At 37.9% G+C, this 24,773-nt stretch overlaps 1 protein-coding gene across 4 annotated transcripts in view; it reads left to right on the top strand.

Annotated features, from left to right (window-relative positions):
* MLLT3 (MLLT3 super elongation complex subunit) overlaps window positions 1-20,996 on the top strand; it is a 144,346-nt gene extending 123,350 nt beyond the window's left edge. For all 4 annotated transcript variants that reach the window (XM_089487849.1, XM_089487842.1, XM_089487855.1 and 1 more), the window contains 6 exons: window positions 1,602-1,680; window positions 6,485-6,617; window positions 9,135-9,231; window positions 13,636-13,707; window positions 14,341-14,412; window positions 18,020-20,996. In XM_089487849.1, coding sequence (XP_089343975.1) covers window positions 1,602-1,680; window positions 6,485-6,617; window positions 9,135-9,231; window positions 13,636-13,707; window positions 14,341-14,412; window positions 18,020-18,151 — 585 coding nt within the window. In that variant the 3' untranslated portion in view covers window positions 18,152-20,996. The remainder of the gene's footprint in view (window positions 1-1,601; window positions 1,681-6,484; window positions 6,618-9,134; window positions 9,232-13,635; window positions 13,708-14,340; window positions 14,413-18,019) is intronic.
* The last annotated feature ends 3,777 nt before the right edge of the window (window positions 20,997-24,773 follow it).

Genomic DNA, 24,773 nt, shown 5'->3' with positions numbered 1-24,773 from the left:
TTTTAAAAGTGTCAATCGGGACAGATTTGACATGTATGAAAGTGTCTTTATGCACTTGAATAATTACTTATTGGACAGATTAGTATGTTTTTGAAATACAATTATATTTCCATATTTATGCTCAGACTATCATCTTTCCTATTAATAGTAATGTAGATGGTTGAGTGGCTGTCAGTTGGGAAACAAAATGGGGCCATGCAAAAAATAAGGCAAAGGATTTCCTTATTATGCTGCAGTACAGAAACTTATAAAAATGTGTTGTTGTTAACCACCCTTGAGTCATCCCCAACTCATGGCAACTCTGTGGATAAGATATCTCAAAGACCCCTGTCACCCACTGCTTTGCTCATGTCCTGCAAATTCAGGCCCATGACCTCTGATTGAGCCTGTCCTTCTGGTGTGTGGTCTTCCTCCTTTTCTACTTTACCTATCATTATTGTCTTTTCTAACGAGCCCTACCTTCTCATGATGTGTATAAAGTATTACAGCCTCAATTTGATCACCATGACTTCCAGTTCAAGGACCCATTTGTTTGTCTTTTTTGCTGTCCATGGTATCCTCAGCACTCTTCTCCTGCACCATTAAAAATGTTTTCCCAAACAGACAAGCCCATAGAAACAACAATACACACATGCATAACAATGAACATGTAAACAATCAAAATATTATCTGCAAACCTTAAACTGAGAGCCAGCATGGTGCAGTAGTTTAAATGTTGGACTAGGATAGTGGAAGACCTGGGTTCAAACCTCCACTTGGCCATGGGAACCCATTGGGTGACCTTGGATAAGTTACACACATTCAGCCTCAGAAGAAGGCAAGGGCAAATCCCCTTAGAATAAATCATGCCAATAAAACAATAAAATTCTGCCAGAAAAACTCTGTGATAGGTTTGCCTTAAGGTAATCAGAAATCAGAAATGACTTGAAAGCACACAACAACAACGACAAGAGCTTAAACAAAAGTTCCTAAACATGGGTAGGCAGGCTAGGCCTCTTACTTCTTACACTGGTCACATATACAGTAGTCACACAGGTATCCTCCTGTTCTTTGTCATCTCACATCTGTATTCTTGGGATGACTGGGACAAAGGAAAGGCTTCCTGATGAGTGAGCAAGCAGATGGAAATGGGGGAAGAATAACCAGGAGCTAGAACTGAAGCTGAAAAAAAGGGATTTTGGATGCTCTTCCAAGACCTTGCTGCCCATGTATCTCTGGGTTGTTCCAGTCTGTCAATTCACCCGCCAGATTTTGACATCAATACTGTTCCATAAGGAATGTATATATTTTTGTGATCTATGTAGCCATTCATTCACTAAGGACATTTGCAACTTGTCTGTCCGTTATGGTACATTCTTGACTCTTAACAGTATAGCCATTGACTTCTGAACTTTTAGTGATCCTTAAATCATTAGCAAGTGGCATAGGAAGAAAAGCATTGCATGGGACGAAGGGATGGAACTGTTCTCTTCCACATAGTTTGAGACCTTGCTGAAATCAAGTTAATTTGCAATTATTTAAAGTTTTGGAGAACCAATGAGTGAACTAATTTTTGTTTTGCTTTGCTTATGTTGTCTTCCCCATTCCCTTCCCTCCCCAAGTCTGAGCAACCTAGTCCAGCCAGTTCAAGCTCGAGTTCCAGCTCCAGTTTTACACCATCTCAGAACAGCCGACAACAAGGTAATAATAAAGAGAGAAAAGGGACATTGGCCTGAGATCCAGGCAAATGACATAACAAATGGCATTTCAAGTGGCTGCATATTTTGTTTGTTTTTGCTATTTATTACACGGGCCTAAATCCAATAGTTAGTCAAAGGAGTGCCTAGAGGAAATAGACTTACCAAATTCCCATTGATTCGATGGGTCCATTCTAGTTCCAATGAAAACTTTGATTTAGGCTGTGTTATCCTACCTGCTCTCTCACACCCACAACAACTTTGCAAAATAGATTAGATTGAGAGAGAGAACAACTGGGTCACCCCACAAACTAGGTGGGTGAGTGTCTCCTTGTTGTAGATTGACACACTAACCCAGAGATGGGGCATATGCAGTCCTCCTGATGTTCTTGCACTCCCTAAATATTGACTCTGTACACTAGGTCTGATAAATCTGGAGGACCACACATTCCCCACCCCTTTTCTTTATAGTGCATTGACTCTGGCCTTGTCTGCACTGGCCAAGATGCTCTAGGAACATATTCTGGCTCCACAGCTACCCTCTTTTCTTCCTGTTACCTTGGCCTCTGTTTCTGTGGCGCAGCTGACTGTATGGATGTTCTGCTAGGTCGCCCAGCACATTTGCCATTGCCATGGGTTGCTTGCTTCTGAGATCAGAATGAGGCAGCCAGTGATAGTCACATGTTGGGCACCTCATTCTGACTTCAGAACAGGTGGTCTGCAGTCCCATGCAGACAGTCATCCACTGTAGAGAGCTCTGGATCTTCCAAGAAGTTCCATAGCAACATACAAGATTTTTAAACTATGTTTTAACCTTGCTTTGCCCTAGTTCTGGTGCAGGATGTGTCAGACATTGTCCAGACTGCCCTCATCAGAACCATGGTTTGGGCCATGTGTCATCCAAACAGGATGATGCCAGAAAAGGGGGGGGGACACGAAAAGGGCCCTTTGGCTCATGCAGACAAGGCCCCAGTTAGACATGCTGTCTTTTCAAGTCTGAAATGATTAGGCTCTACTCAGCCTTACAGTTTTCTATAGAAATGAAAATATTTTGTTTTGAAACACTTACTGGCTTGGATATATAGCCCATTTCATCCTAGTGACAGGGGACAACAGTAGAATCAAAATACTCAACAGAATAAGAAAGATACCTGATGAAATGCTCAACTAAATTAAAACTGACATGGATTTTTTGTGTGTTAGATCTCATTTACAGGTGTCTCCCCATTTACTTGCAGTGTATGTATGTATATAGCTTGCAGTTTATTTAAGTGGATCTACTATGATGTGTGATGTGAATTTTGGAATATAATTGAGGTTATTGCATCATAAAAACATGAATTTTGGCCCAGTAAGCAAAAGTACACAAGCTTTCTTTCAACTTCCAAAAAATAGGTTTTTTTTAAAAAAAAATCACTGTGATAAACAGATTTCTTAGGCTTTATTGACTTTGGCTTTGCAGCTAATCTCTGTTCAGTTTAGAGGAAGTCAGAATCTCTGTCTGCCAAAAAAATCCCTGCCCTAACCAGTTGATGTGTAAACAGTTGAGAGAGTTCATGTTGCATTGTTTCTATTATAAATGGCATGATATGTATATTCCTAACCAGCTGCTTTTAAATGCAGGAAATATTAGAAGAAACCTTGAACTCCTTTTTTCAGAAGCATTTTGTTCTATTTTGTGGATGTCTAAATGCTTCAAATGTATGTTTTTCTTCTGTAACAACTGTAATCAATCTACTTTTAATACTACCTTTGGCATCAGATCATTGCATTAGAAAAGCCAGATCAAAATGTGTTGCAGGACATCAATACGAGAAGGCAGTGTTACAAACTTTTGTTTATACATTGCTCCATCAGTTCTGATAGGTGGATATGCAACTGCAAATGCCAAAGCCCAGTCACCCATTTAGTTATATAATCTGGAATTCTGTGTTGCAGTTACTGATTTGTAACCTAATGTTACACACCTAAAACAACAAATTTCTTTCTCTCGGTTAGTCTCAAAGGGACGAGAAGATCCCTTTGCATACTGATCCAGCCTTAGAGAGTTATGTCTTCAAATTCTGCTCTATATTCATTAAGACTACATACTGCTTTATCACACTAGGGGGAAAACGGGATTTAAACAAGAGTTAAACTAGAGAAAACCAGGAAATGTCCTGTGATAAACCCCTAGTGTGATAAAGCAGTCTCACTGTAAATGCTCCCTAGCCCACCTTAACAGGCAGCAGCCACATCAGGCAGAGAAGGTCTGTTTAGCTGCCAATTGGGACACAAGGGGGATGACATTTCTGGCCCACTCTCACCAGTGAGTGGGACTTTGACAATCAGAAGTAGAAATTCTGGTGGGAGAGGGTTCTGGAAATATCATCCTCCTTGCACCATGAATAGTAGCTGAACAGATCTTCTTTGCCCAGTGTGGCTGTTGGCTGTTAAGGTGGGCTGAGGAGATCAAGCCAGGAGATGTTATTTAATTAAGTAGCTGATGTAGAATATCGGCATTCTTTACTGTGTTTCAAAACTGTCATCATAGTGTGTGTGCATGAGATTGTTGAAACTAAACCAGCATGGTTTTGTTTATACAGTGCGCCCTTCCTTACATTGGGGATCCATTCCGGACCTCCTCCTCCCTCCCACGTAAGGAAAAAAAACATGTATGCTGGAGCCCCATTAAAAGTAATAGGGCTCGTGGCTGCAGCATACTGTGGGGCGCACGGCATGGGTGCATGCCCCATTACTTTTTCCAGGTGCACCGAGGCTTCTTCTGGTGCAGGCTTCCTGCATATTCAATATTACAGCCTCCAATTTCATTACACTCTCCATCACAGTTTTGGCTGAGCAGTTAGTTCCAGGAATGGCCTCAGAAATTATTGCAGTGTTAAGTCTAAATTGTTTTACCAAACACCTATCTGCATGACCATACTTTCTTGTCCTCTTTATCTCCCTGTAGTCCTCTGTTCTACTGACCCATAAGTCTGTCAGCCTTCCATAGCAGGTTTTGAGACTATGGAGATTATCACACAGAGGCTTACCATCCTTAAAACATGGCTAGATTGTCCCTAAAGCGCAAGGATGTGATTGCCACTCATGCTTGTCTCCCATGATGAAATCGTCATGAAGGCATCCTGTCATTTCTCTGGATAATGGAAGTTCCTGTTATACAGAGAAATGACAGCTCCACAAACGCTTTAATGATGGGACGATCTAGCCATATTTTAAGGACCGTAAGCCTCGATGTAATAATCTCTTATGACTGGTTAGGGAACTGAAATGGGAAAGAAAATTGTCCCCCTTCCATTTCTGCTGACAAAAGTCATCCCATCAGCAGAATGACACCACAAAATCCCAGCCTTTCAGATGTACTGATCAGCTTAATGAAGTTTCTTTTCAACATTCGAAGTACCCAATCCTAAGTACTTAAGTGACCTATGTGCAAGCCCCATATTGCATAGATACATGTCAGAAAAGAAAGGACTTTCTTTCTGAGCAGGTTTAGCGCAGCTACTGTCTCTTTCTCTCACTTTCCTTCTTTGTAGGAATAACTATGACATTATCATCACCATTCATTCATTCACTCATTCTAGCAGTGTTGTGAGAGTGAATGATATGCTTTTTTAACAAGATTAGAAGTAACATCAATTACTTTATTCATGCATATTATCATTTTGATTTTTTGATTGAACTGGAATGTTGGTTGAGATTGGATTGGAATTTTCGAGCAAGTGACATCTTTCTACACATTAAATTAACATCTTCAGTTCAGATCTCAGCTATAATTTGTATCATCCATAACTATAATAACTGCCCTGTTAGTATAATTTTCAAGCTTGCAGCATGGTTACACTGAAGCTTAAAAAAACTTAACATTAATAAATATTCTAAACTACTTCCATCAATGAATTTCATTGGACAGAGAATTTATATTCTCAGAAATATAAAAACAGTAACATTATAGCACAACTCTTACCTCCAGTACCCATTTCTTGAAATGTAATTTCTAAAAACCTGTATTTTTTTCCAGAAATACTGAAAGACATACTCTTTTGTGGAAAATGTATTCAACAATAATTTTAACAGTTCACATATTAAGACCCTAATCCTATAACTGTTCTTTTAATACATCTTTATTAATCGAAGCAGGATTAACACCTCTCTTCAGTTCTAGGATAAAGATAGGTCTCTGCTAGTGGCATTGACAGTTTATATGTATGAAACTAGCAAAGAGCTTGCTTGACCTGACATTGACCTTAGAATAAAGAAGACAGCTAAATCTAAGTAGATCAAAAACAGGCAGACAAAGAATGCCTTGGCCAGAGCAAGTTGCAATCAGTGATTTATTAGACTATGACTTTCAATACATGGATTAACCTAACAAAATGTACTATTACTAGTAGTCGCTTTTAGACCATTTCAGGTATTGGATATTATCTAATAATAAACTTTGGGGATTTTTTTTAAAAAAATTAAATATTTTATTTTATGATGCATTTCATTCCACAGAATGCCAGCTTACTTTGCTTAACATTCCAAGGGGGCTAATTCTGCAACCACTTAACACACTAATCTCTTTGTTGTCACAAATAATCCTGTTTTAAGTCAACTGGTCATTGAATAAATTTACTTTTGTTTAAGCATTTTCTACATAGCCCTCCCCTTTGCATTACATCTTTTGTTTAACAGCCAAGTGCTCATTCCCCACTTTCTCAAAACCTGTTAGGACTTGTTTTGTTACAGAGCTGAACAATAGTTGGGACTTGCATGTGAATTCCCCTTGTTGATTTGTGCTTCATTTTGTTTTTATTCACTAGGTCCTTTGAGGTCTATAATGAAAGATCTGCATTCTGATGATAATGAAGATGAATCTGATGAAGCAGATGAGAATGACAATGACTCTGAGATGGAGAGACCTTTAAATACTCATGGAGGAAACAGGGGTCGCAGGTGAGGGTTTAAAAAGTAAACAGAAAATAAATTCCAAATAATCCATAAACTGGAGGATTGAGCCAAAGGCAACAGTCTATTTTTTTTTTACATAGATAGGAACAAACATTCAGCTGGTTCATAGAGAAACAATATAAATATAGGAAAAGAATGCATAAAAATACACAAGGCTTGTTTAGGACTTTGGAAGTCCTTGGAAGGTGTCCAAGCAATCAGTGCAAGAAGCATGGTTAGCCGAGTGAAAAGAGGCATTAAACATAGTGGGGTTGTTTTTGTATTTTAAGATACTGCTTTGCACCTTCCTGATTATGTGGTACTGAAGAATGTGCCATAAACACCCACATAGCCACTTGTTTAACTTGCCCATTGAATTAAACATGGATGTTTTTGGCACTTTTTCAGTACCACATAATCACATAATTTCCATGTTTGTGTGTATGCCTTCAAGTCTCCTGTCAATTTAGGGGCTATATTATAGTGCAAAGTAGAAACTGTGCTAGGAACCTTATTAATGTGTGTTAAAAGATATGTAAAATCAATAAATAACTTTAAATGGGGATGGCACAGAAGAGAAGTTATACCCTTATAGCATTTTCACCAAATTTTTTCAAACAGTGAACTAACAACCATGAAGGAGCTAGTACTCTCTGTTTCAAATAGTCTGTACATGAACAGTCGGGACCACACCATATCAGAGCATCTGGAAGAGATTTTGAAAAATCAGGACATAAAAATTGTTGGAAAAATTAAATACATTAGAACTATTTAATTATGCCCCTTCCTCCAGATCCAAAAATGTCCCTGATTCATGTCAACATGTAACACTACTGTCTGGGTAATTGATCTGTCTTGACCAGTTGTATCTACTCTGGTATTCAAGATCTCCAAGAAGCCTGGAGTAGAGACCTTCACAGCCCTAATTACTAGAGATACATGGTTTAGTTATTCCCAGTTGTGTCCGTCTTATGTATTTAATAAATCTATCTGAGAATAGACCAGCAGATGAAGGTTTATGGACTAGTGCCAATCCATCGACCACCACATTGAGTAAATCTCGTTGCCAACCTAGGCTTAGGAGTAGACACCTATGGTTTTTGTTTTGACATACCAGTATTCAGAATGTAATGGGTGTAATTATACTATTGGTCAGGTCTTAACTTGTTAGCTTTAATGATATCATTAGTCAGACATTACAGCTTTCAGTATTACCTTCAAAACAAGAAGGAGAGCGCAAATACCAATATCTTATGACTGAGAATGGCAATAATCTTTTTAAGATTCAAAAGGAGTGGCTTCATTCATGAGAACAGTATAAATAAGGAACTTCTCATTCATGAGAAGGTAACACAAGCTACTAAAGGTCTTTTGAAAAACATAATTACCAAAATACATTTTTGCTTCTAACCTGTGTAAACTCAGGCTTGGAATATCAGCATTTACAGTAATCGGAAACATTATGGGTTTTAACCAATAATTTGTTCTGGATTTTTAAGACTATACTTAGTTTTGAATTTTCTTTTTGAGAGCTCTGGACATTTCTATATCTTCCCTAACCCCGAAAGAAAGATAAACAATCTTTTGTGGAAATTTGTTTATATTTTGCACAAAAGTATATCTTACACACATTACATAAAGTATTTGTTCCTTTGTTTTATGTTTAAGATTTCTTAATCACAGGTAGTCACATCAGAAATCTATGTCACAGGGATTGCTTCAGCTGTGGGTAATCATGGCACCATAGGAGTCAGCGACGGATAAATTATTTTAGCATTTGATGCTGGAGAACAGGGTTCGAATCCCCACTTGGCCATGAAACCCACTGGGTGACCCTGAGCAGGTCACACTCGCTCAGCATCAAATGATGGCAATGGCAATGGCAATCCTCCTCTGAAGAAACTTGCCAAGAAAACCCCATGATGGGTTTGCCTTAGGGTTACCATAAATTGAAACGACTTAGAGGCATACAACAGCAGCAGCAATTATGGCACCATTCACATAAGCATATTAGAAATTTCAAGCTAGTATAGGAGGCATTGTGTCAGCCTAAATGTAGGCTCCATTTCAGGGGAAGGAGCTGGCCAAACCACTTCTGAGTATTCCTTGTCTAAGAAACCCCTATGAAATTCATGGGATCACCTTAAGTCAGTAGGTGATTTGAACTAGGCATAGACACCGAGGAGGGCTTGCTCTCCTGCTTAATTTTTATTCAGAATGTGCTACTCTTATCCATGAGAGTTAACCCACAGTATGCAGGATAGTGGGAGCTGAAAAGCATTAATCAAGTTCAGACTTCATTTACTTGGCTCTTTATTTCTGATCTCATATTATTGCCAGTTTTTCAATCTTATACCTCTCTCAGATTATGACAGAAAAGAGGCTTACACTTTTTTTCCCTTGGAAATAAAATCTCAATTGAATTGCGAAACAGATTGCAAACAGCATACCCTTGCTTTTGTGTGTTCATCACAAACTGTATACTTTAGTAAAGTTTTAATTCCTTTGCCTTTCTTGTCTCAGGGTTAGTCTAAGTGATGGAAGCGACAGTGACAGCAGTTCAGCATCGTCTCCACTACGCCATGAACCTCCACCATTATTAAAAACCAACAACAATCAGGTACATTTCTTGTTGTGTGATGGCTACAGTCATGATCACTTCATCTTCCAGTGAATGGTATTTCTTGCCTCAGTCTTGGGAGCTAATCACACATATAGAATTTGAACAAGCTGCTCAAAGAAAAGTTTGTTGTTCATATTTGAGCATAGTCCAAGTTTCCCTGCAGTTTGTGTAGAGTTGCAGAGCCGGGCTATGTCCCTGATCTCTGTCTTTATACACTGATAAGTACAGGACTCTTGTCCCCAACTCACTAATTTGAAAACAACAACCTTATGTTATAGTCTCCTTCACACATTATCTGCATTAAAAAAGGTCCATGAATAGAAAGGGTTTGGGGGGGGCATGTTGCTGTCACTATTCATCAGTATCGACAGATTGAGTTTACATATCTGAGCAAGAAAGACTATAGACTTGTAGAGTTGGAAGAGACCACAGCCATCATCAAGTCCATCCGCCTGCCAAGCAGGCAAACCAGTCAAAGCACCCCTGACAGATGGCCATCCATCCTCTGTTTAAAAACCTCCAAAGGAGAGTCCACCACACTTGGAGGCAGCATATTTTACTGCAGAACAGCTCTGACCATCAGAAAGTTCCTCTTGAGATTTAAGTGGATTCCTTTTTCCTGTAGTTTGAATCCCATTGCTCTTTGCCCTTGTGTCTGGAGCTGTGGAAAACAAGCCTGTTCCATCTTTGATATGAAAGCCATTCAAATGTTTAAACATGACTATCATTTCCTCTCTTAACCATCTTTTCATTAAGCTAAACATTCTGAGCTCCCTAAGGCACTCCTCATAGGGCATGGCTTCCAAATAAATGCTTTAGAACCCCAGTTACACAGCCCCCCCCCCCCCCAGATTATGTGCAAGCCTAACTCCACAGAACTCTGTGGGCAATGATTTCCCTTGTTCAGACATCCATGCCCTTATGTCCATGTGGACATAGGGAGATAGGGGTCAGTGGCTAGTGGCACAATCCCATCACGCTTCAACATAACGCCCTTCATTGGGGTAGCATGGAAATTTTTGCTTCTAATGACCTAAATACATGGCCCAAAGTGATGTGACTCATCTTGCATAACCTGTAATAATGAGGCCATAATTACATACAAGAATAATGTATTTGGAAGGACAAGAAGGGTATGTATAAATATAATCAACATTAAACCATAATAATACAATACGTGAAAACTATTAGCATCAAATTGTAAAACAGTTAGAATTCTTGTTGATAGCAAACACATACAAGAAGAATAAAAGAGAAATATATAAGAGCGAAATACCAAGATATAGATGTAATAAAAGACGGAACATTGTCTGTACAAAACTTTATATAATTAGAGTTGTAAATACAAAATTGGAGCATGTCAAAGAATAATTCAAGGTTACGATGTTTAAGGTAAAATCTGGTTTATTTAAATGAGGCACTGTAAGGAAGTTTATGCCAAAAGAAGATCTGTATTCACTTGCAATATGTATTACCGTATATACACAACTATAAGTCAATCTCTTGTATAGGTTGAGGGCAAGTTTTGGGGCCAAAGTTATGGATTTTGTTATGACCTGTGGATAAGTCAAGGGTAAAATTTTGAGGCTCCTCAGGTCCATGGTCGCTCTTCAACGTTTCCCTGGCAGTGGATAGAGGCTGCTCCTCTGCTGCAGAGAGGAAGCACCAAAGAGCCACTTTTTCCTTGGAATGGGGTTTAAACAGTCACAGGTGCCCTCTGCCCTTTCAATCCCTCCAAGAAGCCTAGTTTTACAGTAGACTCTCCATGGAATGGAAGCTCTTTACTGCTGGCCTGTCCACAGTTGTCTGCAGCAGCTGGCTTGTCTTCTCACAGAGGAGAAGAGGTGAAGAGTCAGTTAAGGGAGAGCCAAACGTAAAAGGAGCAAAGGCAGGGAGGAAGGTAGAGAAAGTGTGTGTATGCATGCTATATTAGGGAAAGTGGAGAGTAGTGTGTGTGTTTGTGACTGAATCAGTTGTTGCTCTCATAAAAATAACAACCGCCCTGCACTCTCTTTACTTCCAGCAGCCCAATCCCAGGCACAGAGGGAAAGTGGGAAGGAAGGGGTGTGTTTGTCACTGCCATCATTGGCATTACCATATTGACCCATATGTAAGTTGACCCAGGATTTGGAGGTCAATTTTTGGGCATAAACTTCTCGACTTACAGAGAAGTATATACAGTACATTTTATTTTGATGAATAAAATAAAATAATAATGCTTAACCTAACCAAAATAATGCTAGAATTAGTAAAGGGCTGAAAAGATTTCATATACATTACCTGCAACAAAACTCAGGTTCATTCCTTTGCCTATAATTGAAATATTAACCAGTAATTTGAACTGATTATTGGTTTTTGAAGCACACCTGAAATGTATATTTTTAATAATAGTGAGAGAAACAGCCACTATTTGAAGAATATTTTTTTTAATTTTGATTTATTAATGAAAATATTATAGCTCATTGGAGGTCCAACGTATTTCCTGTCTGTGACCCCACTACCCTGCATTATAATACATGCCAGCCTGTAGTGATGTTTCTGCTTCTTTTCAATTCCAAATGCTGGATTTTATTCAATTGATATCCACAAGATTGCTTGTACTGCTATTTAAAAAAAAAAAAAGAACCATCCTCCTAAACATGAGTTTTAAAATATTCTGAATTTTTTACCCCGTTTTTGAAGGGGGGTGGGGTACAATGTGACCATATTTACATTTGTTTTCTTCACTTTCCTTAGAGTGATACATTTGGTTTTATATAACACAATTTGAACCTAGGCTGAAGCATATGAGGCACCGGGTGGCATATTTTCAGCACATACATAAAGACGTTCAATGCAAAGGGCACATTCCTGAGTACAAGTGCAGATTAGTTAACCCGCATAAACTCAGAATTGACAATTTTATGAAGAATGATTAGAATTAATATTGTTACTGATCACATTGCTGCATTTTTACAAGTTGAAAGTTCTTTCATAAATAACTGATAATAACTGCAACATCTAGTGATGGCATGTATGAATTAGGCATCACAGCTCAAACACATCAGAGCAAGCTTTCATATCAGTGGAAATGGCTTCAGTACCTACCAAACAGAAATAATTCACACATGAAGCAACATGTTAGCAAATGGCATTTGTCAACTAGTTTTATCTTTATATCTAAATCAGTTTAATCAGTAGCTTATTTTAAGGGTCTATATGCATCCCCTGCATGCCATAGAAATTTCACCCTAAATCAGTGAGACTTATTACTTGTGATCAGTGGTAAGTACTGTTCATTTCACTAAAATGTAAGCAGGGCTTTTGATAGATGAGGGGCCATAAAGTTCTGCAGACATGTTTATCTATTCAGTAGGAGAACTGTACACAGCATTACTTCCAATGTTGCAATATATCTCTGGATTGGGCATCTATTGTATATATTCATCTATAAGCCTAAAAAATTATGCCCCAAAATTGACCCCCAAATCCTAGGTCAACTTATTTACAGGATAGTATGGTAATGTGATAGCAGCACTTTCAGATTTCCCCATGCAGTTTCTTTCTGTCTTGAGCCAAGAAGATAGAGTCCTTGGTGACTGATTGATTGCCGTTTAACAGTCCCTCTCCCACCGGCTTCATTGTCTCAGGAGTGAAGGCTGAAACACTGAAGCTTCATATTGATTGCTGCTTTCCTCTTGCCACTCACATACATACGCTGAAGGAGCTTCCAAGTTTTACACTCAACCTATCCATGGGTCATGTCAAAATCCATACTTTTGGCCCCAAAACTTGCCCTCGACTTAAACATGAAGTCAACTTATAAACAGATATATACAGTATGGATCATCCTAACTGCCAAGTTTAGAAGCAAAATTCAGAAATCGAGTACTCCCATGGATTATCATTCATTATTACTGTAGTGTAATCCATTGGAGTTAACATTTAAATGTTAGATTTTGTCTGTGTTACATTCTAAAAGCTCAAATGACATCCACCTAGGGGTTATACAATTTTGCTTGTTTTTTAATCAAAGAGCCATAACTCAAATTTCAGATTTCAAGCAAATCTCTAATAACTTGGCATATTTATCTATAAACAGTAACAAGGGTTGTTAAATGACACTGATTCAGTATGTTGGATGTCAGTGTTAGTACTGTAATGATTATTTCATGAGTGAATGTTTCTCCTACTGCTGTTTATTTAGTTGAAGACTTTCCTAAAGACTATTCCTGTATTTAAAATTTTATATGTAGTTTATTTTATTTTCTGATGTAAATTGCATTCAGTTGGGTATGTGACAGGAGGCAGAAATTAGATTAATTGGCTGCTAAAAGTGCTTGGACAATAAAGACGTTTCAAATAGCCATCTGTCCTAACCCCTGTGATGCATTCTAATATTGATTTTGTTTTGTTTTCCAGATTCTAGAAGTGAAAAGTCCTATAAAACAGAGTAAATCTGATAAACAGATTAAGAATGGGGATTGTGATAAGGTAAATCAGAAGTGGTTTCTGACTCCTCTTCCCCCAGAATTGGATCTAAACTTAGTCATACTTAGACCTGTTGAACTCAGCAGGACTAATATTATGCTACTAGATGAGGCCTGAATCCTTCTCCCACAAAAAGTATCTTCTCCCCCCCCCCCCCCATAACCCTGGTAGCTGACCAAATGGTGAATTTTCCAGACCTCTAAATCAGGTTTCAAGGTGCAGAAGGGGCTGCTCCCCTCCACTTTCACTAAATTCTGCTATTCTACCAGCAAATGTCCAACATTTAAATGTAAGTGTCCAGGAGATGTTCAGCTTGTCAAATCCCTTTCATTTCAGTGGATCTCTTTCAATATAACTACATCTAAGCCATAATTGTTCTAGAATCTGTTCTTTCAATATACAGAAAACATTAGTTGATAGTCATGAACTTCTTCTATGTTGTTCCCTCAGCATTTTGGTATCTCTTCATCATATTGTTTGTTCCATGCTTTAATTAGATGTGTTGAACATAGTTTATTTTGCTTTGTTTTGTTAGGAGAGTAAATGCTTGCAAAAATTTTTGCGCATAGCTCTCAGGAGCTCTACAGCTTAACAAGTATGTTTTATTTCTTTTAATTTGTGATGGCTTATTCTCAGGCATATCTGGATGAACTAGTTGAGCTCCACAGAAGGTTAATGACATTAAGGGAAAGACATGTACTGCAACAGGTGAGAGAATATCCTTGCATGTTAAACATCATTATCAAAGTCAAGAACACATCTTACAGTAAAATGTTAATAATGCCATCAGTATAAATTTTTACAGATATATACAGATATAGGTATGTATTCTATTGGTTAGTCCCCCAGCTAGGCTTATTAAATCAATTGTTGAATGGTAAATCCCATTATTGCAGTGGGTCTACTATATTTGGAACTAACAATTAGATTGTTCTAACTTGTGAGCGTTGTTGTGCCTTACAAAAACATGGGACAATTTTTCTAGGCTTTAAGAGACTTTAAATGAATTCAATTTTAGGAGATTTTAAATTAATTTGCGGAATTACAAAGCTGAGTTTAGTTTCAAAAGTGAAATCTGAATTAATTATTATGGATGTATTCTTCAGTGATTATTTGTGGCATTTATATGCTATGTTTTTTATATAATTCAGTGGCAAAATTAAACTACTCTTTTACTGTAATGTGTGTTTCACCAGGAACATTTTGAAGTGTAGACTTTTCAAACCATAAAATTTCAAGTTTCCTTTAAAGAAAGAAAAGTAGTAAAGGTTAGGATGTCACACTTTATTTTCCAGAATCTGCATCTGGAGCTGTTTTAAATGTTATGTTTTGCATGTAAGAACTCTATACACATGTTTATCATATATTGTTTGCAAGTATTTTTCCACACTGCATACAAGAAAAAAATATTTAGTGTATTAATGACAGGTACCAAAGATTTGGGTCCAGTCCTTTTTCAGATTTTAACTCACAAGATGGTGTTGAGCACTCTCATCCTAACATTTCATTATTAGAATGTAACTATTAAAACAATAAATATTTGTACTGGACCTTTCCAGTAACTCTTCCAACAAAGCTAACTAAAAAACTATTATTTATTATGTATTTTAGAAAGAAAGTAAAATACATCATAATAACTTTTATGGCAGCTTTGTTGATTCAGAGAAGACAGAATATTTCAATTTTTTATAAAGCTTAAAAGAGCTATGCCATTAGTTAAACCCAAGCCTTCATGTATATATTTTCCTCAAAAGCCATTTAAATTGCTAAAGCATGATAGATGGCAATGAAATTGAGGGAGGATGACAGTATGTAAACAGAACTATACATTAAAACAATAAAGTACAGCACACTTCATTGAGACCAAATAAGACTTTGGTGGACCTTGCATCCTAGGCCTTCAGTTAAAGTATTTTTAATGTTGTGTTTTTAACATTAGTAATCAGAAAGCTTGACAGCTATAATCTTAAATCTTTCCCCCCAAGTGTTTTTCAGTAGATTAAGAACATGAGTGCTAATATTAAAGGCATTAACATGATTCCTCTTGGCAGGCAGTCAAGAATGCCCCTAAAGCTTTCTTGGCTATATCTGGATGTATACTCTGCCTCCATTAAAATTGAGGGGTTCATCTCACTCAGATGTACCAGGTGGCCTTGACACTGTAGCTACATTTCTAAGGAGCCTAGATGAAAAATAGGGTTCAAATGTTCATGTTGCTCTTACTTGGGAGCTTTAAAAGTTTAGATAGTAATCAGCAAATGAGATTTTATTTCTCATCTCTTTTAAGAGCACTGCTTTTCTTTAAAATGCATCTGTTAACACTTCCTAACTGCTTTTGAATTCCTGAAATTTATTACCATGGGAGTTAAGGGAAGGGCCCATTTTGGCACAGTATCACAGGAAAGCATATCAACTGTAGTTCCTTTTTTTGGGAAAAATTACTTTGGAGAGTTTTTGTGAAATTCGTAATGAACTGGTTTGCTCAGTCAGGGCTAAGTGAAAGATGCATTAGGATTACATTCCTAACCCACATAAAGAAACTTATGATTATTACTACATTGTCCATACAACTGTTATGACTAAAGATGCAATACAAGGCAGTGTTGCAGGAGTAAATCTGTGACTATTTTGAATGAGGTTGTTTCTCACAAGAATGGCATATTACATTTTTAAGCAATGTTTTAAGCAAAAGATCATGTTTTGGATTAGAATTTTATTACCTCTTGCAGATCTAAAGGCACATGCGAGATATAGCGGCCAAAATAAACAGGGTTATTCTCGGAGCACCATTGTACTTTCAAGAGCTGCCTCATTGCAGTTGCCTACCAGCACTCTACTCCTTTCCCCTACCACATCTGCTCTCTAATCTCTTTGCAGCCTACTCCCATGCCCACATTTCCTATTCCATGATATTTAATATTTTTACTTTAAAGGGCCAAGAGCATTCAGGGCCAAACCCTAGCATTCTTCCCAAGCATGCTTAATTTCCCTGTCTTTTTTCACTTGCCAGAACCAGATGAGCACAAAGAGTGGGCTCAGCCAAACTGCCTCTTTCTCACACTTGCATACCTAGCACATAGTTTGCCCCTCCATTCTATTTTTGAGCAAGCAAAGCAGGAAGAGAGCTTCCCTTGACAGATGTGGTAATACTCTGTGCTAAAGGAGTGCTAGTCATATGTTATCTCTGTGTGAATTAAGTCAGCTCCCAAACACAGGGGAGCCTGCTAGTTCCACCCTCCTCCACTGCTAGTTCCATTTAGTGCTTGAAGAGGAAAACATCTCTGTAAAAAACCATGATTCCAAATCACATAGTGAGAGCTTCCACAGACAAAGAAGGCTTTCCTCTCCAGACTATCCATATAAAGAGAGTGATGGAACCAGCAACTGAGGTAGGGGGTCTAGCACACCCCTTCCTCTCATATTTACTTAATCAACAATAGTTAACTTTTCAATAGGAATAATATAGAAGAAGGAACATATATAGGGGGATGGATAGAATTGAGGCATGAATCTAAAACGCCTTTTAGATGTCTCAGTGGAGTGGGAGGGGGCTGTAACTTGAAATAACAGTACAGTTTGTGTTTGACGTTGGAATTTACTAAAGCATTAGACTTCCTAAAACATGAGACAAATCAAGATTCACATGGTATTAGAAAGGTAAACTTTGACCAATTTTTATTATTCTGATCCATTTTCCAAGCTGCTGCCTTGAGTCCCACGTCTTAACAGCTTGTATAAGTGTACATGCTTACTTTATATGAAAGTATTTAATTTAGTGTTCATGTGATATTATTCTTCCTGTGTCCTTGAAAATACTGGAAACAGCCCTCTGCTAAAATTATTCAAAGAAACTGCAAAGCAGAGCTTTGGCTGTCTTAGCTTTTGGAAATTAATTCATAGGGTTTTGCATGCACAGTAATACAAAGTTATATGACTTATCTTTGTAGTCTGGCCACCTGGGTTCATATCATAGTTAGTGAGGGCTTTTCTCCTACATCAAAGAGATATGCAAAGCAGGATTGACCCTTTCTTGGTGTAGAAACTGTAGCCCTGAAGGTACTGTTGGAGTCCATCTACCAACAGTGCCAGCCAGTATTGCCAATGATCCAGGGTGATGGGAGTTCAAGCTCAATGTCATCTGGAAGGGTAGTTTACTCACTTTATATTCCATAATTTCATGCCATGTAATAACAGTGAGGAAATTAATAAGTCATTTTCCTTTGTGCAATAGCATACAAGAGAAACAAGATTTACATATATAATGACATATACCTGCATAATTATAACCTTTCCTTTTCCTCTTTTTTAATGACAGATTGTAAACCTTATAGAAGAAACAGGACATTTTCACATCACAAACACAACTTTTGACTTTGACCTTTGCTCACTGGACAAAACTACAGTTAGAAAATTACAGAGTTACCTGGAAACATCTGGAGCATCCTGAGGACATAGCTCCTGGCTGCATCAAAAACTATGCTCTTTTTTTAAAAAAAAGAAATAAAACATTCAGAACGGTGCAGCCAAAATGGCGCAAAAAATTCCCAACAACAACCAACTCTCTTCAGCTTTATTTTTAGTTAAAGCCAGTCGTCATCTCTTGATAAAGGAGAAGTAAAGTGACAAGCCTCAGAGGATTGCTCTTCTCACCAAGGAAATGCTCTGGAAGAGTTAGCCTGGATAGCCTTGAAAAAACAAAAACACTTAATGAATGTGTATGGTATCATGTATCTCTCTGTGGTATTCCAGGCCACAAGATGAATGCATGTTCAACACACTGCCTTATTACATAACTGATCTATTTATTATTGCATATTCATATTCTAAAGTCCTTGAGGGAATGACACTACCAGACGTTACAAGTTCTTGTGTCCTGTGTACGCTCCTTTGATGCAGCGCTACCATCGTCACAACCCTTCTGACCTTGCTCTTGTTTCAATGCCACTTTTTTCTGACCTCCTTCTAGTCTATTTTACAACCCTATCATTTTGTTCCCATTTCTGCAGTTCCCCTGATGAGATACCGAGTTGGGGGGGGGGGAGTGGAAAACATGTGTGTATGTACACATATGCACAGACAGTCTTCTGCAACAGCAGAACAGGCCCCCAGGCTGTAATCCTATATTGATCTTGGACCATGATAGGAAATTCACCAGATAGGATCATGACTTGCTTTGTAGCCTTAGACAATAAACCAGTAGAACGTTTATTAATGAAAAAAGTGTTACTGTATACTATCGTAACTCCGGAATTGTTTTGCCATCAACATTTCTGTGTCTGTTTTATTGTTAGATATGTATAAAAGTGAAAGCACTCTAGAAGTTTGCCATAAAAAAGAGAGAGAGAGAGAGTTGGGAGAGAAAGAGAAACATTTGTTCCATTCTCTATGGACATATTGTAGAAAATCCTTAATTTGGAGCTATTTATTACTAGGAGTTCCAGCACTCATCTGCCCAGATGTGCAGTTCAATTTTTTTGTTATAAAATTATAGCATAGAATTAGTTCCTTTATTCGTACAGTATATGCTCTGTTTAGATCCTGGTTTCAGCCCTTTTTCTATGTAATAAGACATTTTCATTTAAGCAGTTGTTTAATAACAACATGTTGAGAAATTGTTTCCAAATTTCAGTACTTATTCAGTACCCTATATTCATTTATAGTAGGACTGTCAACACAGCTAAATAAATTGTTTGGTTAATCATATTGATTTTAATTGATTAATCAATTAAATTTGCACTAGTGTGCTTTAGTTTTTCAGTAGCCCTGAAAAATAAGTCTGCTTTTGTTGTTTTTAGATTATTTACACATGTAAAACAGCAGCTGCCAACTTAGAATACAGATTCTCCTGTGCTGGAGAAAGAGCTACATCTCTATTAAGATGGCCCCAGTCACCTTCAGTACTTGCTTTGGTTATATTAGAAAATAATTTCTTTTAAATTAAAAATCGATGTGAGAGGTGGAGGCATGTTTTGAACGTATTTTTAATCCATTGGTTTAAATGATCAATCAGTTTAAACAGCACTGCCCTAATTTCCAGAAGTGTTTATTTTCTGTTAAAACAAAAGATATTTTAGAAATCCTTTACAGAAGAGAAAGGATTTTTTTTTCAAGAAGGTATTAAAATCCAAATTAAAGTCCTAATTAAAGATTTGGCTGCAGAAATTCTTTGTGGGTCTGACGAATTTGCCAGCCTCAGGAAAAGCTTGTGTTTGAGAGTCCATCATATTTCCAGTCTCTGCATGCTAGCAGGTGACCTAAATTACTCAGTCCAGCTGCAGAAGTATCTTCATGTAAATGGTTTTGTGCAGTATGTAAAACCAGGTTCCTAGTAGGGGTACCTCATCATAATTCAGTGGGAATTCTTAATACTGTTTCTTTAAGTCCAAAGAAAATATTTCCTTTTTTTTTTGTATGTGTGTGCATGTGTGTTTCTGTTTTTAAATTAAAATGTTGTTTGACCATAATCTATGGAAAGTCTTTCTCAGGCTTCCAAAAGAACAAGTGTACTTTTCTTCAGTAATGTTATGACTCTTATTGATGATTGGCATGAAACATACTTGAAGCGTTATGTTCTTTTTAAAGTCCACATGTTAATTAATGTGCAATTGTTGGGGTGAGAGATTTTTGAAATCTCTTGACATCAGACATATGATGTGATGTTGAAGTGTGGAGGGTGGGTGCTTGAGTGGGGTTTTTTACATTTTTGTTAGCATTTTTATATGAAACATTTGAAAATGTAAAGGCTAACTTTCACTTTTTAAAATAGCACACACGCAACATGTTTCATTTCAGTTGAACACAAAACGTGTGCTGGGGGGGTCCATTTTGACTTTTCTAACTAAATTTTGTGGCAAAACTCTTAAGAGGTTGGAAGGAACACAGACTGGCATACCTTTGAATATATATTGGGCAGGTCACTGTTTTTATTTTGTTTTTTTTTTGTTTTTGAAAAGCAGGCGAAATAAGTCTCTTGAGCCACAGAAAATAGTAGCTGATGTACAGAATTTGTGGGGGTGGAGGGTTTAACTATGTAAAGGGAATATAACTGCAATTACAGTAGACTCTTAACTCTGACTTGCATGTAGTTCATCAGTCATCCTTATAAAATGTTAGTTCTCTAGTTTGGTGAGAATGAGGATGGAATAAACACATTTCAGCTGCATTTGTGTGTTGAAAGTGAAGAGTGTTTTCCACAAAATTCTGGTAGAATAAGAGCTGGTAAGTGGTGTCCTTTAAAAAATACTTTAGTTATTTTGTATGCTGAAACAAAATAAATCCTTTTTTCCAATTAATTTCAAATAGTCCTATTTCTCTGACACAAAACCCAGTTGCATGGAAAACTGATCTTTTCAGGGTGGTTAAAATGCTAAAACATGGGCTCTTAACCTTACAACAGCTGTGTTGTCCTTCCAGCTGCAAGAGCGACTATTTCACTTGAACTGGATTCATCCCAGAATGTGTTTTCAGTACTTAACTTCAATCCGTGAAGTTGTGATTATAGAAATGGGTGTCTTTAAACACATGAAGACTACAGGCACAATCTACTGGTCCCATGGTGTGTGTTCTAGCAAGATTTTCACCTGCAGCATCTCCCACTGTCCCTCTTTTTCTCTCTTCCTTTAGCAGTGGTTCCCAAATTTGAGCCTCCAGCATTGTTGGACTATAGCTCATAGACCATTTTGGCTGGGGTTTGGGGTGTTGGAAGTCCAATATCTGGACAACCAAGTTTGGGAACTAGGATATATGATATTTTATTGCTTTGGTAGGAATTAATTTTTATTTAATGCTACACTACACACGGTGGAGGAGCTGTATTAACAGCAGGATCACATATTTTAAAAACGAAGAACTATTTATTATACAACTTTCATAGGATCACAAAGTTGGAAGAGATCACAAGGGCTATCCAGTCCAACCCCCTGCCATGCAGGAATACAGAATCAAAACACACCCAACAGAGGGTCATCCAGTCTCTATTTGAAAACTTCCAAAGGAGACTCCACCACTCTCTGAGGGACTGTTTTTCACTGTCAAACAGCTCTTACCTAATGGTTAGGTGGAATCTTTGCCAAACCTAACTTTAGATATGTTACTGTTCTTGGTCAAACATTTAAGTTCCTTACAGCCAAAATGGACTTTACCAAATAGCTAGCGTATATCATCACCATGACCTGTAGAAATAGCCAAATATTTGGAGCAGGGTTGCAAAAAAAAGACATTACTGATTATGTTGAGACAGAGGTAAGTGTTACAAGCCATGGCAGGTGGGGTCTGTTGTGTAACTGTGAATATTTTGACAATAGCCCAGCATTAGGCAGAGCTTGGCAAGTTATTGTCTTTTTAAAAAACAAAACAAAACAAAACAGGACTGTTTAAAAGAACAGCATAAACCTAAAAAATTCCTGTCAAAACTCTTTTTAAAAATACAGTTCAGTGGAACTTTGAAAAGTAACTGAAAGCCCTTCTTACACTGATACAAGAACTTTATGGCCAGCTCATTGCATTCCTCTTTTAAAATATAGGTCCATTCCACCCTTGTTACTTCCCTCCCTAACTCATTACAGATAACTCTTTACTTACAACCTGTCAATCAGCGTAACATCCAAGTGCCTGTCAGAAGTATCACCCCACAACTGTATTAACAAAGGACTGAGGCCATGGTAACTTTACAACTGCCACCACACCCCGGTGTTCTGCACTTCAAGTAACCCTTCTCACTGGGCTTTCCACATACAAAAGTTGCTCAAAGGCTTCCATGCTGCAGACAGTATGTGCAGATACAGAGTGTGCAAGAAGAGCAGGATTAGTAAATTTTGGAGGCTTTCATTGATCTAACATAACAGTAATACTTCTGAAGGTACTTGAAAAAAAGTACCAAAGTTAACAGGATTCACTCTATTCATTCACTCCATGCATCTGAGAAAGTAGACCAGCCTCCAAAACACAGTGCAGAAATAATCCAGTTTGAGACTGCTTTAACTGCCCTGGCTCAGTGCTAGGGAATTCTGGGAACTGTAGTTTTGTGAGACATTTAGCCTTCTCTGTCAAGAGAACTCTGGTGCCAAAATACAGTTCCCAGAATTCCCTAGTACTGAACCAGGGCAGTTAAAGCAGTCAAAGTGGGTTATTTCTACAGTGTGTTTAGGACCGAAGTCTACAAAAGCTCATTCTACAACTTCTTTTGCATAATTAATTTACAAGATCTCTTTGCATACTGATATTCCAGACTACTGGGCTATGTCTCTGAATTCTTATTTTTATGCTAAGTAACATTCAAAAACAGCATTTTTGAAGTAGACAGCTCATTATAGCCCCTCAGAAATTAATTGCCTCATTTTGATGGCATGTGTGAATGATAAAACAGCTCCTGTTCTTCAGGGAGGTATAGCTTTATCATGGGAGTTCGGAGTCTCTAATAAAAATCCCATTATTATTATATTATTTTATGTATTTATATCCCGCCCTTCTGCCAAGGCTGGGACTCAAGGAAGCTTACAACATTTAAAAAACACCATACATTTAAAAACATACAAAAATAGTATATTAAAACAGAATTAAACTACTACAATAATTAAAACAAGCTCAGTGCTAAAATCAAGTTGTCACTTACATGTTAAGGGATCTACTGCAGGTGAAGTTGATGTAATTTTAAAATACTGTTAACGTATGACAAACGCCATATTTGTTGTAGGACCAACTCAGACATGGTTAGCCATTGAGCACAGCAAATAGATAAGCATAAATAAAATATTTGCTCATTACTCTCCTATTAACAAATGTAATGTTTCAGCCAGCCACACGCTGATCCTGCCTGTGCTCTAGTGCATGAGCCTGGGGCTCACAGATCTGAAATGCCAGAATGTAAGTGGCAGCAAATTCAATGTACCTGAATGTAAGTGGCAGCAAATTCAAGACCAACACTCAGGTATACAGAGACATGAGCTGTCATAGAATGATTGTAATGGCTGAGAGTTGAGCTAAGGAAACAGGTACACCCCAAGTTGAAGCTTTACCTAGTCATTTATTAATGTGGTAGTCTTAGATAAGTCCTGGCCTTTCAGTCTCAACTGTGCTATGGGAATAATAATACAGTTCACCCATGTCATACGTGGGTGTATTATACATGCATTATACGCTGAAAGCAGTGCCGGAAGAAGTGGCACCATGCACCGGAGGAAACAGTGGCGTGTGCGCCCATGGCGCACGTGTGCCGCCTCGCCACTGCGAACACAACTCTCATTACTTGTAATGGGGCTCAAGCATACGTGTTTTTTCTTTTACGCAGGGGGGTCCGGAACAGATCCCCCGCAAAAAAGAAGGGCGCACTGTACTTATCTACCTTTCAGAGCTTATTGAAAGAATTACTAAAAATCTTACTGTTATTTGCACTACTATAACCAAAAGCAGTGCTTCTCTGGCTATAAGAGGTGGAGGACTGGCAATTTCTTTTTCCAGATGTGCAAAGGACCACTGCCATATCTGTACGCATAGGTGACAACTCCTCTTTCTTCAAAACTCTGGCCTGGTGGGCGATGGCTTGGAGACTGGCACTGGTCCAGGGTTCACCATGTTGAGTAGCACTGCTGTAAAAGAAGCAATGCCAAATCAGTTCAGGGGAAAAGTGGCCTAAATCCAAATAAATCCCAAGTAGAGTAAGCCGGATGACTCAATGAAAGTCATACAAGTGTTGACTTACAAAGTTCCCATTGATTCAGTTGGTGTTCTCTGGTTGAAGTTAACAATTGGATTTAGCATAGCATTTAACTATAAGTCAACGTCATCTATAAAGTCAAGGGCATATTTTGGGGCCAACATTAAGGAATTTGATGACTTGTGGATAAGTTGAGGATAAAACAAGGTTGTATAACAAAGGATCTACAGAACAAAGCAAAGGAAAACAATGCCAAAGAATTAACAAAATCCCAGCAGGCATAACTGTTTGTGCTCACACTAAACGCTGCGTGGATGAGAGAGCAGACCAGAATCAGTACTTCCAGGACAGATTACACTCTTGCCTTTCACCAGAAGATGGTACCTTTTATATATATATACTGTAAGAGGTAAAGTAC

Source organism: Sceloporus occidentalis, unplaced genomic scaffold, assembly GCF_023333645.1.
Source record: "Sceloporus occidentalis isolate IW3139 unplaced genomic scaffold, rSceOcc1.0.p SCAF_1, whole genome shotgun sequence".
NCBI classification, from domain to species: Eukaryota; Metazoa; Chordata; class Lepidosauria; order Squamata; family Phrynosomatidae; genus Sceloporus; species Sceloporus occidentalis.
This window is presented reverse-complemented; position numbering and strand designations above follow the sequence as displayed.